The following is an 18,462-nucleotide window of genomic DNA, read 5'->3' as shown; positions in this document are numbered from 1 at the left end:
CAATTTCATTTATCTGTCTCAGGAATTCACTCCCTTTTCACAATTCACACAGACACATCTGCGACTGTCTCCCAACCCAGCCTCTCAGCACACTCCCAGAGGCTAGCGCAGATTAGGCGGAGGAAGAAGAAGACGCGTGAAGACATGTTCTCAGAACTAATGGACTGCTCCCGAGCCCAGGCAGCCCAGCAGACACAGTGGAGGGAGAACTTGTCACAAATGCACCGAGCAGTCATGGAACGGGAGGAGAGGTGGCGTCAGGAGGACCAACAGGCTACTGAAAAGCTGCTTGGACTAATGAGGGAGCAAACGGACACGCTCCGGCGCCTTGTGGATGTTCTGCAAGACCGGAGGCAGGAGGACAGAGCCCCGCTGCAGTCTATCTATAACCGCCCTCACCCGCCACCAAGTCCCACACCACCCTCACCCAAACTCCAAAGAAGGAGGGGCGGCAAGGGCCGTTAAAACTTTCAGTCAACCCCTGCAGACTGCTCTAGCACTAGAAGGCTGACATTCCCCAAAATTTCATAAGTCCTTTCCCACCCACCTCACAGAAGCCCCCATCCAAGTTTCACACCCCACGTTTCATGTTTGGTTCGCAATAAAATGTTTGTTTCTGTCCATTACTGTTTCAGTCAGGTTCTTTTGAGGGAGAGTCTGTCTGGAGGGGGGGAAGGGGCTTGGTAATTGGGCAGGACAGTGACCTTTAGCAGGGTACAGAGGCGGTGTCAGGTCCAGCATCAGGACACATACACAGTGCAGTCACTGGTTACCCTGGTCAGTCTGGGAGGTGTTTTTCATGTTCTCCATTGAAATAACCAGTCCACCAGTGCGGAGCCTGTCATTCCGGGAGTTTAGAAGCATCATTTGCATCAGAACACTGAACCCGCCCCCCGCCACAGTCTGCGTCCCCGGTTTAAAATATTCCCGCGAAAACAGCAATACAGACAACGCTGTTCATTAACAAAATCGAAATGATTTTATTTTTTGGGAAGGGGAAGGGGGTGAAGGGGGTATGTAACTGGAGAGGATAGTCAAAATGAACTGGGTAAAGAAACGGGGGCAGGTTCAGCTTCTCTGTCCACAAACTGAAAAGTCACTGGTTGCCCTGCTCACTCAGGAACCTAGCTTTCAAAGCCTCCCGGATGCACAGGGCGTCCCGCTGGGATCTTCTAATGGCCCGGCTGTCTGGCTGGACGTAATCAGCAGCCAGGCTATTTGCCTCTAGCTCCCACCCCGCCATAAAGGTCTCCCCCTTGCTCTCACATAGATTGTGGAGCACACAGCAAGCTGCAATAACGATGGGGATATTGGTTTCACTGAGATCACAGCGAGTGAGTAAGCTTCTCCATCTCCCTTTGAGACGGCCAAAAGCACACTCCACCACCATTCTGCACTTGCTGAGACGGTAGTTGAACAGTTCTTTTTCTGTGTCCAGGGCGCCAGTATAGGGCTTCATGAGCCAGGGCATTAGCGGGTAGGCTGGGTCCCCGAGGATGACTGTAGGCATCTCCACATCCCCAAGAGTTATTTTGTGGTCTGGGAAGTAAATACCTTCCTGCAGCCGTCTAAACAGACCAGAGTTCCTGAACACACGAGCGTCATGAACCTTGCCCGGCCATCCGACGTAGATGTTTGTAAACCGTCCCCGATGGTCCACCAGTGCTTGCAGCACCATTGAAAAGTAGCCCTTTCTATTGATGTACTGGCTGGCCTGGTGGTCCGGTCCCAGGATAGGGATGTGAGTCCCATCGATAGCCCCTCCGCAGTTTGGAAATCCCATCGCGGCAAAGCCATCTATGATGACCTGCGCGTTTCCCAGGGTCACTACCTTTGGGAGCAGTACCTTCACGATTGCCTTGGCTACTTGCATGACAACAACCCCCACGGTAGATTTGCCCACACCAAAGTGGTTCGCGACTGACCGGTAGCTGTCCGGCGTTGCAAGCTTCCAGAGGGCTATGGCCACTCGCTTCTGGACAGTGAGGGCTGCTCGCATGCGGGTGTCCTTGCGCTTCAGGGCAGGGGACAGCAACTCACAAAGTTCGAGGAAAGTCCCCTTCCGCATGCGAAAGTTTCGCAGCCACTGGGATTCATCCCAGACCTGAAGCACTATACGGTCCCACCAGTCCGTGCTTGTTTCCCGGGCCCAGAATCGCCGTTCAACAAAATCCACATGCCCCATTGCCACCGTGATGTCCTGGGCGCTGGGGCTCGTGGTTTCTGACAGCTCTGTGCCACTCTCCGACTTCAGGCTCTCACGGCGGTGCCGTAGCCTCCTCGCCCGATTTCTCTGCATCTGCCTCAGGGAAAGGTGTATGATAAGCTGCGAGGTGTTGAGAACGGCCACAAGTGCAGCGATGGTCGCAGCGTGATCCATGATCGCAGTGCTGTGGCGTCCGCGCTGTCACTGACCAGAAAAGTGCGCGAACTGATTTCCCGCCGGCGCTTTCATGGAGGGAGGGAGGGCGTTAGTGACGGACGGATGACGACAAATTTTTTTTACCCAGAAGGCATTGGCGGCTCGACCCAGAATTCCGATGGGCAGCGGGGACTGCGGGAACTGTGGGATAGCTGCCCACAGTGCACCGCTTCCAATATCGACGCTCGCCCCGTTAGTGTGGACTCACAAAGTCGAATTACTGTCCTTAGTGTGTCCTTAGTGTGGACACACACGTTCGACTTTGCAATATCGATTCCACATATTCGATTTAAGTAAAATCGAATTACCCTCGTAGTGTAGACATACCCTGAGTCTGCAGAGAGCCTGAAACAATCCCTCAAAGAGGTGTGAACTGCCTCATTTTATATCCGTGGGTTAACTCTGAATCCTAAAGAGATTTTACTGTTAACCTCTTTTGTTATTTCACTGCCAATCAAAGCATGCAGGAAAGAGGAAGTATGATCAAACTGTGAAGGTCTGGTGTAGTCTGTTGTTAGTGGCATTTCATTTTGGCATCATGAGTGTGTGGAGCTTGGGTTGGCAAGAGCTTTGGTGAGAGGAGCTTGGGAGAGTTTCACCAATTATATTTTCCAGCCTGGCTGCTGGTTTCATGTGTAATTTGCTTTGATATTGTTTAGTTCATTCAAATCTGAAACTGAAATTGAATTACGGGCGTGAGAAAAATTTGTAGAAATCCTTGCAGTTGAAAGCATCCTTCTGAATGGAGATTCCACGGGAAATGGTTCTGGTAGTGCTGTCTGTGAGCTTTTCCTTTCGCCTTCCAAAACTGTAACCCAAGAGGTCCAGTTGAGTCCCAAAAGCCGGGATTCAGTAGTTAAAAGGTCACTTTATAGGCTTAAGTTAAAAGTTATGTAAAAATGCAGTTTCCCAGTTCGAGGCTGAGTGAGCTTGAGACCCTGCCCAAGACCCTTGATTCTCGTGAGGAGAAGAATTTTGACATCTATGAAACTTAAAAGTGAGGATTGAAGAAAGAATGATAAATACTGCTGGATGTGCCTTCCCCAGGACAGCACACATCTATTCTTCTGCTACACGTCTGCAGCACAAAGCTGGTTAGTTCCATGCAGAGTGATTTTTCTGCATGGCCAGGTGACGTTTAAGGAGACTAATGAGAGGAATGATATGGCCCAGATCAGTGGTGTCAGGAAGCATATAATAAAGTATCTTTCTCCGAGAGACTGAAAGCAGGACTTGTCCAAGTATATATTTCAAAGGGGATAACTATGTCATCCACAAAGTTGAACATTTACCCTCCTGCAAACCACATCCAAATTATAGTCTTTTAAGCAATAACTAAACCTGAAGCTTTCATTGGTTTAATGATAGATGCTTCTTTGTGTGGAAAAAAATAAAAAATGGAAGTCCATCTCATTGATGCGACTTTGTTTTGCTGCTGGCATTGCAGCTCCCTCTTACTCGGGAATAACCTAGCTAAGCAAGATTGAATATAATATAGAAGCTTCTGTTGGCTTCTGCTGCCTGCCAGGAAAATCAAAGAAACTTCCCATTGGGAAGAGTAAGTCAGCAGCTAACTGTGATGCCCAGAGAATGTTTTCATGTGGTGGTGCTACCGATATCAGATCTGTTGTCAAACTGAAAAATGTGTGTTTTCTTCCCTGTGAATGTACCTGAGAGACTCCCTCTTCTCACCTCCAGCAACTGACAAATAATCCACCTTTTTTTGTTTCTATGCCAATGTTTTTCCCAGTCACCATGCTGTGCTTTTTGGGGAAGGATGATTTTACTACCTTTGTGATCCCAGAAAAAAAATGCATGTCTCACTGTGATAGGTAATAACCAATCTGTCAAATGGAAATCTCTTTTCTCTTGCTGGGCTGATGATTGTTAATGTTGCATTCTGTATTGATGTGTAAAGTAGAGCTGGATGAACTGTGTACTGTGGAGGATTTGTTAAAATGTACCACTTTGTTCTCTTCGTGAATTATCGATGAACAAGATGTGATTTTTCATAGTTTTATTCATTCTTCACCTTTATTCAAATAGTGTGTGCAAATAAACGTAAGTTTTTTATGGATTGTTCACCTAACTGTGGCTTTAAATAGTCCCTGTTCATTACGGGGCCAATCACATGGTATAAATAAGTTAGAAGTTATTTGCTTCTCCTCTCTGATTGGATGGCCTACAGTTCATAAACAGGAAGAGGTGTCCCTTTTCCATATTATATGCAAAATGGTCAAAATTGTGATGGCAGTGTTTTAGTACAATACACTAGTGAATATTTAACTTGTGCTAGAATTCATTTTGTTTTCCACAAATGTTCTTGTGAACTAAATTTTGCTTACCCTGTTCTATTATTTATTATGATTATTACTACTTCAACTATTCTGGCAGAGCCTATGGGCCTCAAATGAGATCAGGGCCTTATATTGCTAAATGGTGGGCAAGCATATTGTAAGGGACAATTCCTACCCCAAAGAATTTGCAGTCTAAATTTGAAGTCCAGACTTGACAAGTGGGTACAATTCCCAGGCAACAGGAGCCAGTGGGTTGCTTTGCAAGAATATTCACAAATGTATCTTTGACCATATTTGCCTAGGTGTCTGGCTGATGAGTCTTGCCCACATGCTCAGGGTTTAGCTGATTGCCATATTTGGGGTCGGGAAGGAATTTTCCTCCAGGGCAGATTGGCAGAGGCCCTGGGGTTTTTTCGCCTTCCTCTGCAGCGTGGGGCACGGGTCACTTGCTGGAGGATTCTCTGCACCGTGAAGTCTTTAAAGCATGATTTGAGGACTTCAATGGCTCAGACACAGGTTTGATGCAGGAGTGGGTGGGTGAGATTCTGTAGCCTGCATTGTGCAGGAGGTCAGACTAGATGATCATAATGGTCCCTTCTGACCTTAAAGTCTATGACTCTATCTCTGGTTGAAACTAAGGGCTTGTCTACACTAGAAAAATTGTACCACTTTAAATTTACTGGTAGAGTCACAGCAGTACAACCCCTCTAGTGTTGACATAGTTATATTGGTATAAAGGTGATTTATACCATAAAACTAACTATTCCTGTGCAAGAAAGGGAATAACTATACTGGTGTAAATCACCTTTATACAGGTATAACTGCATACACAGTAGGGCATTTACCAGTATCACACACCTAATTGAAATAGGTATACAGAAAAAATGTCAAGTGTAGACCAGGACTAAGAGCTGGACTCTTTTATTGCACAATGCATTGACTACCAGAACAAATGTTGAATGAGCACGTGAATGAAGTCTTCCTAGGGCTGTTAAATGCAGTTTTTAGCCATACAGAGAAGAGTTAAAGTATGCAGAAGTATTGATTCTTTGGTTCACAGGGACAGCTGGGAAAGAAGGTATATCACACAGTAACAGTTACAATACAGTCACAGCTCTCTTATTTCTTCATGTATTAGACGTGAGAGGCTTTTTGCTAGGAGTACATTCATTTTCACTGCAGAGCACATTTCTAAATTTAGGCATAGGATGGTGTGGTAAGTGATGGAACACATTTCTGAGTGCAATATACAGTAATATGGCTTTGCATGCTTCATCACCCTGGGAAATCCATGTATGCAGGGCACTGGGTGTAATGCAGATCAGCTCAGCCAGTACACACAGCTCTTGTCTATACTATAACTGGCACTGGCCTCTATAATCCAGCCTCTTGCTTTCAGGGACAGCAAATTCACATGTGCAATTACAAGCTTTCATTTGATGGACTGAGAGTCACTTAGAGAGGTTCCGTGCTACCCCCTTGCCTTACCCAAACACTCTGAATTTCAGTTTCTCTCTGCAGTTTGCTGGCAGCAGAGCTAGAGCACAGGACATAAAATATTTCTCCTCTTGTCTCTCGCTGCTCCTTGTTCCCATGTCATGTAAAAATATTATCTGATTAAGTCTGTTGACATATATAATTAATTGCTACTTCCTTACCCTTATCTCACTTGCCTGTCCTTTCTCTGGCTTCTTCTTTATCTGTATCATCTGATGCAAGAAAATAATTCAAAATATTTTTTGTTTATTTTTTAATGAATAAATAAATGCCGATTTAATCCTTTTGAAGAAACACTTGATCCCTGCTTTTCCTTTTCAAGCTGCAGCATGTCAGATCCTGGCACTGCAGTCACCCCGGGTCCTTTCTGTGCTATGATACATTATGTTGATATTTGAGGAATTGAAACTGAATCTCCTGGCCACATGGCTTAGATTCAGCACAACAGTATTATATCCTGCTCTCAAAAGTAAATCCAAACCTTTTGGGCTATGTTTAAAAGCCCTACCAAATTTGCTCTCCAAACTGGCTTGGAGTCAACTTGCTCTTGTGCATAGTTTTGTTCTTGTGGCATTTTTCTGGCACAAACTGACATATGCAAGTAGCTTTAGTAAAAGAAGAATGGTTCAACAAGCATTTTGCATGAACAAGACATACCTACATGTTTTGTATTGATATAACTAAGTCGTATAAAGATGCTTATAGTGGTGCAGCTTATTACCAAAGTTAGTTATACTAAGATAAGCACTTTTATACCAATAAAATGGAGTCCACCCTAGAGGATTGCACAACCAGTATAGTTAAATTGATACAAAAACTGTGAGTAGATCTGCCCTGAGACCTAGATTGTGGCTTAGTATGCTCTTGAGTGGCTGAATAAGCTAACTCCCCTGTACACACCTAGCGTGGCTATCTGGACCTTAGGTTTGGGCATATGTGAAAAAGTGGAGCAACATGCTTGCTTACTCCCTTCTTAGAGTAGGTAGGTGGGGAATGGGCAGAGACTATGCCTCCCTCCCTCCCTCCCTACCCCACACATGCACACTCACTGGCAGTACAGCTGTGCTGGTGTGGATCGGCTGGGACATGCCATTATAAGTACTACCAGAAGGTGCTAAATACCCACCCTCTGGAAATAAGGTCCCTGTAATGTGTCTGAAGTTGGGCACGCACCATCATTTTTGAACACATATGCATAGTTATTACTTTGACTCATTCTTAGCGTATGTTTTTATCTTGCATTTCACAGAGGCGCAGAGATTTCCTCCAGTTGATACTCGATGCCCGCAGCTCTACTAACTACATCAGTGTGGAGTACTTTGACATAGTCAACCAAGCTGATGTTTCCATTCAGGACCATAAGCCTCCTGTTGACAAGGCCCTGCCTAAAAAGGTTCAGAAGACATTGTCTGAGGATGAGATAGTAGGCCAAGCCTTCATCTTCCTGATTGGTGGGTATGAGACCACCACCAATGCCCTCTCCTTCGCCACCTACTTATTAGCCACCAACCCGGAGTGCCAGGAGAAACTGCTGCAGGAGATAGATGAGTTCTCTGGAAAACATGTGAGTAGATTCATTGACTTCATACAATTCCTTGCTCTTTGCATAACGTAAGTAGTGTGAGCAGAGTGCCCTCCTTGAAATACGGACCTGGACACGTGAGGCAGATATTAAAAATGTAAATTACATGCACAAAGCTACATTAATGCAACATGAATATTGCACCATTAAAATAAAAAAGTCAGGGAGTGCAAAAATTAAGATCCCAAGAGTAATATTTAAATGAACCATGGTCTTTCTTTTTATTAATCCATTGTGAATGTATCCTCCGACTGTAGCCTCTTCTCGGCCCGAGTCCTGTATGCATTTCCTGGGTTTTAGTTATATTCAATTACTTATTTAACAAGAAAAATAAAAACATAAAATGCTAAATGTCACCACCTGGCCTGGAAACACATGGCATGGATGCCAGACTGTTGTGACTGAATCCAACCACTGAGTCCTACATGCTTCTAAATCCACTGGGACTAGGTCGTGTCTACTCACTGTTTCTAATTATAAGACTCGGTTTATAATTCTAGGTTATTATTAGTACTGTTGCACTCCAAGTGGAGCATCTTACTCGTTTCATTCAGGTACAATGGGCAAATTCTGCCCTCACAACGATTTAACTTCATTGATGACACTGGGGAGTTGCAAAGTTGTGACTGAGGGCACACTTTGGCCTACAGTGGGTATGATTTATTGGGTTATATTGCATTCACAGCCCATCAGGATTACAATCTATTGTGCTAGATATTATATTAACACGTAAGAAAATATAGTCTGTGCTCTCCCAAGGAACTAACAGTCTAAGAAAATAAGTGACATCCAAAAGGATCCAATGAAATATATACAAGTAAGAGTGTGTGTGTGTGTGTGTGTGTGTGTACGTGTGTGTCTACACAGGGCCGGCTCTAGGCACCAGCATTCCAAGCATGTGCTTGGGGCAGCACTTTTCAAGGGGCAGCACTCCGGGTTTTTTTTTTTTTGCTTCGGCGGCGGCCCTCTTTTTTTTTTTTTTTTTTTTTTTTTGCTGTTGTTGGTTTTTTTGCTTCGGCAGCGGCACTCCAACCCCTTTTTTATTTATTTATTTATCTTTTGCTTGGGGCAGCAAAAAACCTGGAGCCGGCACTGTGTATACATACACTCTCTCTCTCTCTCTCCTCACATCTGCATACACAAATACATTATATTTTTCCACATAATTGTAAGTAGATGTAGGCATTGTAACATAGTGTGTGATTCACTTCTATCTTTCTGTGTTCTCTAAGCTTCTATTATTGTTAGGTTCAAAGGAGTAATGCTTGACTTTTGTTCCTATTACAAATTTATTTTCATTGTAATGCCATCTTTTGTGATATTTGGAGAAAGCTCTGTCACTAGGGCTTTAATGGCAGAGTAGAATATAAAGAAGGAGGTGGGAATGGTGGGCACACAGATTAACTGGGTTGTTTAACAGCTTAATAAATGGTTGGTTCAATATGCAGTCATACGTGTAATGGGATTGATGGCCTTATCTTTATTTCATAGTGGACATCAGTCTGGATACCAAGGCAATACATGCACAGTTGTCAGTAGCCCCTTGCAGAGCATTTCCCCTGTTACCTCACTGGTGTTCAGTTTTAGCTACCGATGACCTATATATGGCTGTATGACAATGGAGAAGAGGAACAGAACTGTAGTTATCCAGCTGTCCTCTTCAATAACAAGAAGTTCATGCTTCCAGTCTGCATGGCCCCCTGTCATAAGGTTTCCTATTACTACCAACATTAACTACAATTAATCTTTTTTATGTGTTAGAGGATCCCTGATCCAGGAATTCACTTCAGGGTCAGGAAGAGGGTATAGCAGTTCAATCCCATTAGCACTGTAATTAACCACATTTACCCTAAAAAATAAATTCCTCACAAATGATTTGAAAAGTTACGGGGGAAGAAACTGTTTTAGAACTTGGAATGTATTGATGTATCATGTTTGAGGTGGGGGGGGTGGAAATATGTGACCCAAAGGCTCGCTGATCTCAAAGTCACTAAGAAACCTGAAGAGGTTATAGCAGTTGAATGATGCTCAACATTTCAGCTTAGCTCTTACCTTTAATCAAGGTGCTTTGCAATTTAAAGATCATGGTAGAAGAACATTTGTGGGACAGAACAGGCAAGATGGGTGCAGCTGGACAGGTTGCATCTGACCAGTAGATAAATAGAAGTCTGTACTTATTCATAGATGCACGCATGTTAAACGGTTACGCTGTGTCCTGTACAGCCAAATTTATACTCAGGTAATTGCAGTACACCTACTAAATTCCCCCAGCAATTTCAGTTGCATTGTACATTTATATTTCATTGCCCTAAACTGTGGTGTAGAGTTGCAGTATGATCTTAAAACAGCTGCTGCATTACATCCCAGAGATGGCTGCATTTCAGTGGTGAACAAAGTGATTTATGCATAGATAGGAGTAGTTAATACAGTCATTTTCTAGTGTTTATAGAGCATCGTGGGATCCAGCTGAGTGGGCCTGTCATATAGAGCCCTGTCAATCCTGGCCCTTCTGACCAGGGAGTAAGAGGCACCCACATCCCTTACCCCCACACTCAGGGGCTTTATGCCAGCCTGACCTATCCTAATGAGAATGAGGCACAAAGAGGGGAACAGAGCAGTTCCTTGGTGGCTCCTGGGTTCAGACCTGAAGAGTCCCATGAGTTCCCTATCCTCTGTGCAGGCCCTTTGTCTATCCCCCTTGCACAGTGAATGCAGAAGCTACCACTAACCTGGGCTGCAGTAAGCCTTGCGGAGCAGCTTGCCGGGGAAGACAGCCTTAGGATGGGGCTGCTCCATCAGTTTCCCTCAGAAAACAGTGCATGTAGTGGGTCAGGTAACAATTCCTCCTCCACCTTCACTCCTCTCTGCTGCTTACTCTGTTCTTTCTCTTTTGCTACACTCGGGCCCCTCCTGGGTTTGTACATGTGCTCTGTAACCATTCCTCTCAACCATTCAGTATCCTTTGCTGGTTCCATCTTGAAGACCTTACAGCCTAGGAAGACATGAGGGAAAGAGTTGAGGGAGAGGGATACAGTTGCAGTTTTGCTACTGCCTTTCATTTCACTTCATTTTTGTCCCTCTCCAGATAAACCCATCTGTACAAAAGACAAAAGGTCTTCTTATTTTCTTACATGAGCAATGTCAGTTCACCCTTTAGTCTTTAAATCCAACCCAGATCATCAGGTGATTAATCTACCTTGGGGGTGGGGTGGAGGCTAGGAGCTGGAATCTGGACAGTTCACCCTTCAGAGGGTGAAGAGAGCCAAAAGAGGTGATAAGAATGTATTTTTGTGCCTATACCTTAATGTTAGGGAGAAAACCTAATCTAGTGGATTGGGGCTGGAACTAGGAGCAAGGAACCTTCTGAGTTCTGATCCTGGTTGGAAAAATGACTCACTGTGTGGCCTCAGTCAAAACACTTCACTTTTCTGATTCTCAGTTTAACATGTAAAATATGGACAAGAATTATGTACTGACCTGCCTTACAGAGATGTTGTGGGGATCAACTTACTAATGTTCATATCCATTTTTCTGATATAAAGCACTGTGTACGGCAAGTGTAAGTAAGGACCTGATGCTGATCCTAGAGCCATGCTGAAATAATTTGAAAAAAATCTAACACTGTTTTTCATTGCAGTGTAGACCTACCCTCAGTGACTTGCCCAAAGTCATACAAGAAGAGCCAGGAACTGAATCTACATCTCCTGATTCACAGTCCAATGTCTTAACTACAAGAATCAGGGGGTAGCCGTGTTAGTCTGTATCTACAAAAACAACAAGGAGTCTGGTGGCACCTTAAAGACCAACAGATTTATTTGGGCATAAGCTTTCGTGGGTTTTTACCCACGAAAGCTTATGCCCAAATAAATCTGTTAGTCTTTAAGGTGCCACTAGACTCCTTGTTGTTTTAACTACAAGACAGTCGTTCCTTTCTGTTGTAACCCACAAATCTTAAAGAAACTCGAGGTCTTGGGATTTTAGCTTGCTGCTTAAAGGCAGTTTAGAGAAATGTTTTTAAAGGAAAAAACTCTGTCCCATAAACATTTGCTCTTCTGTTGCTCTGGCATGTCAAACAAAGAAATGTTGGCCTGTCCTATGTTTAAATTGTATTTATTGCTTTTCATTGGTGTTGAATTGTGCCTACCCTACATTGTTACACATCATCATTTCATTTATAAAATGGTACTGCTTAATTGTTGTTATAAATCTGCTTTGAATGGTGAGTTGTAAATTAGGCAGGAGCTGGATTGGATTGATACATAGCCACTCCATTGCAGGTCGTGAACTTGCTCTAGTAATTCATGAAATAATTTGGACACAAGCTAGGCTTTCTTTTATTGCCTAACTTGCAAACTTTGGGCCCAGATCCTTCTCTCACGTAAATCAGCATAGCTCCATTGACATAAGTGGAGCTAAGCTGATAGGTACCAGCTGATTGTGCCCTTTGTCTTGAACTCCCTTCCTGCTATTGTAACAATCTAACTAAATACTGCTTGATATGATATTTCATCTTGTTACAAAGGAGTCTTTACCAAGTTAAAATTCTTCCCTTCCATAAAGTTCCCAGAGAGCAGTGAAAGGAAAAAGGATTTATTATGGTGTCATTTTGCCTAATCAAATACTTTATATTTTAAACTGTTTTTGCAGTGAATCTCTTTAGTAGACAGGCTGCTTTCGCCGAGTATTAGCGAAAACAAGAGGTGAAAGTCACAGAAATGCCACTGTCAGGGAATTACCCACAACAATTTGCATGTATCTGGTGCCTCTCATGCTGTATCTCAAGGCACTTTACTCTCAGAAGCTTGCAACTACAGAGACTAAGCTTTGCTGAGCAAATATGCTGACGGTGAAGACGTGTTTGTCAAGAGAGCCTGTATCGTAAATAGGCTTTGGAAGAAGAATTCCACAGATGAGGGGACACTATTTTATACACAAAATAAGCACAACCAGCAAGAATCATTTTGCTGTCAACTTTGTCAAAGAAAAGGCCCACTTTGATTTCGTTATTTGTGCGAGGAGAGGATGTTTCAGAGCAGCACCTCATTCACGTGAGCATCAGGTGCCAGTAAGCAGCTTTGTTACTTAAAAATAAAAACCCAGTACCAAATCCTTACACCACAATAAACAAGAGCCTATTTCTGCATTCCTGGTAAGGTCACTGGATATTTAAATATTAATCTATGTCTCTAGATACTTTTATATTTGCTGTATGATGATTGCCAGAGCAGGGGAAGAAAATACATCTTTTCTTGCTGTTTCTCCACTCTGTCAGTGTGATATATCCAGGGTACAATCCAGGCTAATGGGTAGCTGTGTCACCCCTGCCCTCTAAACCTGGGGTTCCCTTTACACTGTGTTACTGCTGTAGCCTCCAGTTTGGACTGCTTACAGATGGCCTCCAGCATGCAAGCACTCCCACCTACGTCTGTGTGCGTCCTGCAGCCAGCCAGTCATATCGTCTCAGCAGCTTGGTTATATTGCAGGGTGATCTCAACAGGGCCGCCCAGAGGATTCAGGGGGCCTGGGGCAAAGCAATTTCGGGCGCCTCTTCCATAAAAAAAAGTTGCAATACTTTAGAATACTATATTCTCGTGGGGGCCCCTGTGGGGGGCAATTTGCCCCACTTGCCCCCCCTCACCCCCCCGGGTGGCCCTGGATCTCAACAGCCCCCAGTCCAATATCTTTCCCAAAAATGTATTTCCTGTACTGGCCAGCCCTCTCCTGGACAATGCAAGCTTATATAAAGTTTCTTTTATTAACAGAAATAATATGCACACATCTTGTTACTGCAATGGAGTTTTCCAGACACTTCAATTTAAACACACTGGATTAGATAAAAACAAGTTTATTAACTACAATGAGAGAGATTTTAAGAGTGTACAAGTTATGAGACATAAAAGTTAGAAATGGTTACAAGAAAATAAAGTTAAAATGGTACAGGTGCCTAACTTAACAAACTATGTCAAACTCAAGCAATTTCTCTCACTGTATGCTATTAGCAGTCTTATTGATCAAACTTCTTAGGCCAGAACCCCTTCTCCAGTTCAATGGCTGCTACCTTTGTCCCTTCTGGTGCAATGAATTGATGGACAGAGAGAGGGAGGGAAGAGGGGTGCCTTGGGGTGTTTGTCCCTTTTTTTATAGTGTCAGCCCCCTCTTGGAAAAAATTTCCATCTGAGATTCTGGAGACAAAAAGTCTATGGAGAAGGATGTACCCTGGTGCTTTTTCCTCACCTGTCTGAGATTTCTTTGTCAATCTTTCCTGCTTGATGCCTCTGTTTACTGCTTAAATGCAAATTAAGCAGAGTACACATTCCTTTGTTTGAGACAGACCTGTTTGTCAACTTCTGCTGTAGTTTGGAACATGTGTTAATAACATACAAGGAAATCTTCTAACTTCACATACAACGTTGCCAGACACATTTTATCAGGACTATATTGACCAGTAAATTATGAGTTTTCAAATGAAGTCTCACAAGGCATACTGTGTACAAAGGTCATTGCGACAGTGTGTAGAGTGTGGACTTGCTGTCACAATCAGCTTCTAGAGAGGAAGGATTTTGGGGAAATCCTGGTTCAGTTACCAGTGTGACCTTGGGCAAGTCACTTAGTCTTTCTGTGCCTTAGTTCCCCATCTGTAAAATGGGGATGATGATGATAATACTTTCCTACGTCACAAGGCTGTTGTGAGGATAAATACATTTTAAAAAACCTTGTGAGGTGCTCAGATACTACAGTAATGAGGGCCAGATAAGTACCCTAGATAGATACGATGTATTCTGTTAGGAGTTACATGTATGAAATGATTTTTGACTGGCAGGTGTCAGTAGTTACCACCTTCCTCCACACCTGCACTCCAGATAAGTACTCCTGGACCATAAATCATTGCAGTTTCCAGGACTCTCCAATCTATTTAGTATTTCAGACTAGACTTGCAAAGACATATACCGGTTGATTGCTAAATCAGGAAGAGTTTTAGAAGTGTTTTTTAAGAGTATATTATTAGTTTATTTAAACATAGTCAGTACCTTAAAGCCCCAGCAAGAGCCATGCATTCTTCTGTCTCTTGACTGTTCTAGGAACCTTACAGCAAAGACAGCCTGCATCTGAGAAATTCACTTGACCACTGGGGCAGCACCATGAGTAGGCAGGGTGGTCTGGAGTGAAACTGTTGACATGACCAGTGCCCTCATTTTTCAAGATTATATTATTGGCCACAGGCTTTTGAGACTATCATTTTTTTCTAATAAATTTGTATATTCTTTTCCAAGCTAGTTAACACAGAATCATCCGTCTCTTTCCTATTAAATCTAATCTTATCTGTTGCTTGCAATTCCACATGTGGCTTGGTATACTAAAGGGGGCGTTGGATAATATATGCTGTTGAGAGATTAATTTTTGACCCCTTGATTTTCCTGGCATTTTGACATCAGAATGGTTAACCAGCATCACTACAAGGTTGATGTTAAAGAATTAATTATTCCAGGGACATGGAATTTAGACAGACTGGGCTAAGTTGCAGTCATGCAGCCTCTAGGATGATGGACACCCTAGGAATTCATAAGTTTGATTAGCTAGATTAGCTGAAAAGGGAAGGAACGGAAAGGATCCTCCCCCACTTCAGACTTTTCTTGGAGGAGGGAAAATTGACGTATTTTTCTCTCAGGCTAAAAGAAAATTAGTTTCATCCAGTGAGAGTTGGACTCCTATCCCCATTTCTCTTGTCCACCGTTTTGGTAATATTTGGTAATCAATATACTTCCATCATAGACCTTGTAAGCCAAACGCACAACAATATCAGTGTTTTGTTTCTCTTTTGTATCTGCTGATAGACCAGTTTATTTGCAGAGCAGAGCATCACAGCAGGTGGAGTAAGGGGAGAGCCTGACTGGAGTGAAACCCTTGTCCACACTGATGACCAGGGGAGATTGAGAACAGATACACTAGGATTTGGAAAGGAGCAGGGCAGGTGGATGCTCAGAGTTTCACTTGACAGGTGGGCCGTAGGGAGATGAGGAGGCAAGCTGGAGACACAATAAATTTCCTTGGCTGGCTGTGCCTCCTGCAATCTTTCATAGGCCTTGGAATGGTTGTAAGGTACTAGCCCTGCCAGGGAAGCCATATGTGATGAGATGTAGTTTTGTCCATATTGTATGATGCCTATAGAATGGGATTATCTTGTCTGAGTGCAGAGTGTCTCCCAACAGCAGTCTGCCCAGAAGCATGAGGTCCTATGTGTAGGAACTAGGTCCAACCCTGCAGTGCAGGTCCTGTGAATTGTGATGCAAAGTAAGTAAATTGGGGTGAAAGGGGAGGACCCTTGCCCAAAAGAACAGTGGGCTCAGCCATACTTATTACCTACAGAAACTAGAATATAGGAAGTCAAAGAAATCTGGAACATCTGGCCTCGCGGTATTCAAAAACAACAAGAGAGGAAGAGCTTTGTATGATACCTCTCTTTGTATGGAACCCAGACTGTATCCCAAAAGCTCAACATTAACTGGAAATAGAATTCGGCAGGATAGCACCTATCTCCTGGGGAGCACTAACCAAACTAAACAATAGCAGCAAAAATGTAACTTCTCAATTTAGATGTTAATTTGCTTCCACTTGGAACAACAACATCCTTTCCTCTTCCCCAAATTAGCCACAAGATTTCTCAGGAGATCAATAGTGCTTCAGGTGTAGCATTGTAGTCTGCTTTATGCATTACCATCAATCCCTCTTATCCTGAGAGGTCTTCAAGCCTCAGCAATAAAAATGAAGAGGAGATCTTGATACAAGTAGCTCCTTTCCTGACCAAGACGACCTTGGGTTTTTGAGACTCCAGAGAAACAGGTACCTCGTCTCTCAGTAAGGGCTCTCCTAGTGGAAGGGGAGAATTCAAGTAACACATATAACCAGTAAATAATCTATATGTGTCTGTATGTGAATGAGCTATAGGGAAGAAAAGGAGAACTCTGTAATCTAAAAGTCCAGCACAGAATCCTAAATTACCTATATTATACTTCCAGAGTCTAAAAGCTGGGCTGATGAGAGCACATGAGAGTAATTTGTTAAGAAATATTAAATCCCCAGAAGCATACCATGATGGAATTAAACTCCTGTTTAATGTGTTAGCAACTTAAAAAATGATCCTAACTGGTTTGAGTGTTAGGTCAAAATGGAATTTTTCCTCCAGGTATGTACATAAATTAGGTAGTATTAATAGAAAACAACCAGACCATTTATTTGTCAATACGTGTACAAAGTGAAGGCTGACTGACCGGCTGCCAGAAGGAATGGAAACTAGTTTGCATTTCATGATTATGTAAAGCAGTACCTTAATGGGGTGAACTTCCTGTGACCTTCCCATGTTGCCCTCCCTGCTCCCACCCTACCTGATGGGGATTTTCAATTGCTAACAATTTAGTCATGCAATAATGCTACGCAGCAGGAAGCTTTGGTATTGCGTGTTCCAGCCTAAGATGCCTTTTTAATGTTGGATTAGAGAAACAATTGTGATTCAGTATTTAGGATTTTCTTTTCTTCTGTCTATAAGTGGAGTATTTGGGTAGGGTTCTTCCTGTGATATGGCTAAACATATCTCCATTAAAATGGGACAAAAGGGAATGGTGTTGGGAGGAAGTCAGGGAAATGGGGAAAAAAACCTCAGCGTGCATGCTGTTTAATACTATTTTGTTTCACACTGATTAATAGTTTATTAGAACAAAGAATTGAAGAACATTGAATTTTCACTAGGGTTACTAACAACAAAAAAATTAATGGCATAAATTGCCAAAAAGTGACTAGTGATTTTGGATGCCTAGATTTATTGGGGGCCAAATTTGAGAGACCTAATAGAGGTCTGATTTTTGGAGGGCAGAAAAATAGGCCCTTTTATAGTGTCTCAGATTGGGCAACCAAAAATTGAGACTCTGAGATTAGTTATTTTTTGAAAATTTAGACCACTTTCCCAAAATGTGTCTGTGTGATTTGGATGATTGTTAATAGGATATGGAGCCTATCACCTCTATATCAGCAGCTGAGAGAGGGCCTAAGGGCCTAGGTCAATAGAGATTGAGGGTAATTACTATTCAAGGTCTCTGATGCGATGCTATGTGTCTCCATGTATGGACAAGTGTCTGAATCCATTTAAAAACTGGTACCAGGGTTGGCAATGTTGTTAGGGGGGCCACAGATTGAATTCACTTGGAATTAGGTTTTTATTTTGCTCCTACAGGTTATCCCTCCTGGCTACCATGGAGGTATATGACAAAGACAGGGAAGGGAAGCTTATGCTGCCGCTGCACATGTGGAATGCGTTCCGTGAACAGAATAATTAATTTTTCAGGGCTGTCGAACCAGCACTTTTCACCAGCACCAATCACATTTTAATATCCTAGAAAACAATGAGATTGTGTTTTAGGTCAAACTTCCTGGGTTTACATGCAAATGAGAGAGAAATTGAATTTCAAGGGTACTTTTGTTAATGAGTAGAAAAAAGGTACAAAGGTAATATTTTCCAATAATGTGTAACATTCCATTCGGTCAAAAAAGGAAGATGTTAAAATGATTTTGACACACAAATCACTTTGGGAACAGGAATTGAACGAGCTTTAACACCTTTCTTCATGTTAGACATGTTTGCAGTCCAAAAAAGACAAATTGTGTATCGTCAAAAA

The 18,462-nt window shown here is 42.9% G+C and overlaps 1 protein-coding gene across 1 annotated transcript in view; it reads left to right on the top strand.

The window, feature by feature from the left end:
• TBXAS1 (thromboxane A synthase 1) overlaps nucleotides 1–18,462 on the top strand; it is a 335,034-nt gene that overhangs the window by 239,169 nt on the left and 77,403 nt on the right. The window contains exon 10 of the mRNA XM_024211589.1: nucleotides 7,466–7,780. Coding sequence (XP_024067357.1) covers nucleotides 7,466–7,780 — 315 coding nt within the window. The remainder of the gene's footprint in view (nucleotides 1–7,465; nucleotides 7,781–18,462) is intronic.

This window comes from Terrapene carolina, unplaced genomic scaffold (assembly GCF_002925995.2).
Source record: "Terrapene carolina triunguis isolate 2854851 unplaced genomic scaffold, T_m_triunguis-2.0 Scaffold247, whole genome shotgun sequence".
NCBI lineage: Eukaryota > Metazoa > Chordata > Testudines > Emydidae > Terrapene > Terrapene triunguis.
The sequence above is the reverse complement of the archived record's forward strand: the minus strand, read 5'-3'. Positions and strand labels throughout refer to the sequence as shown.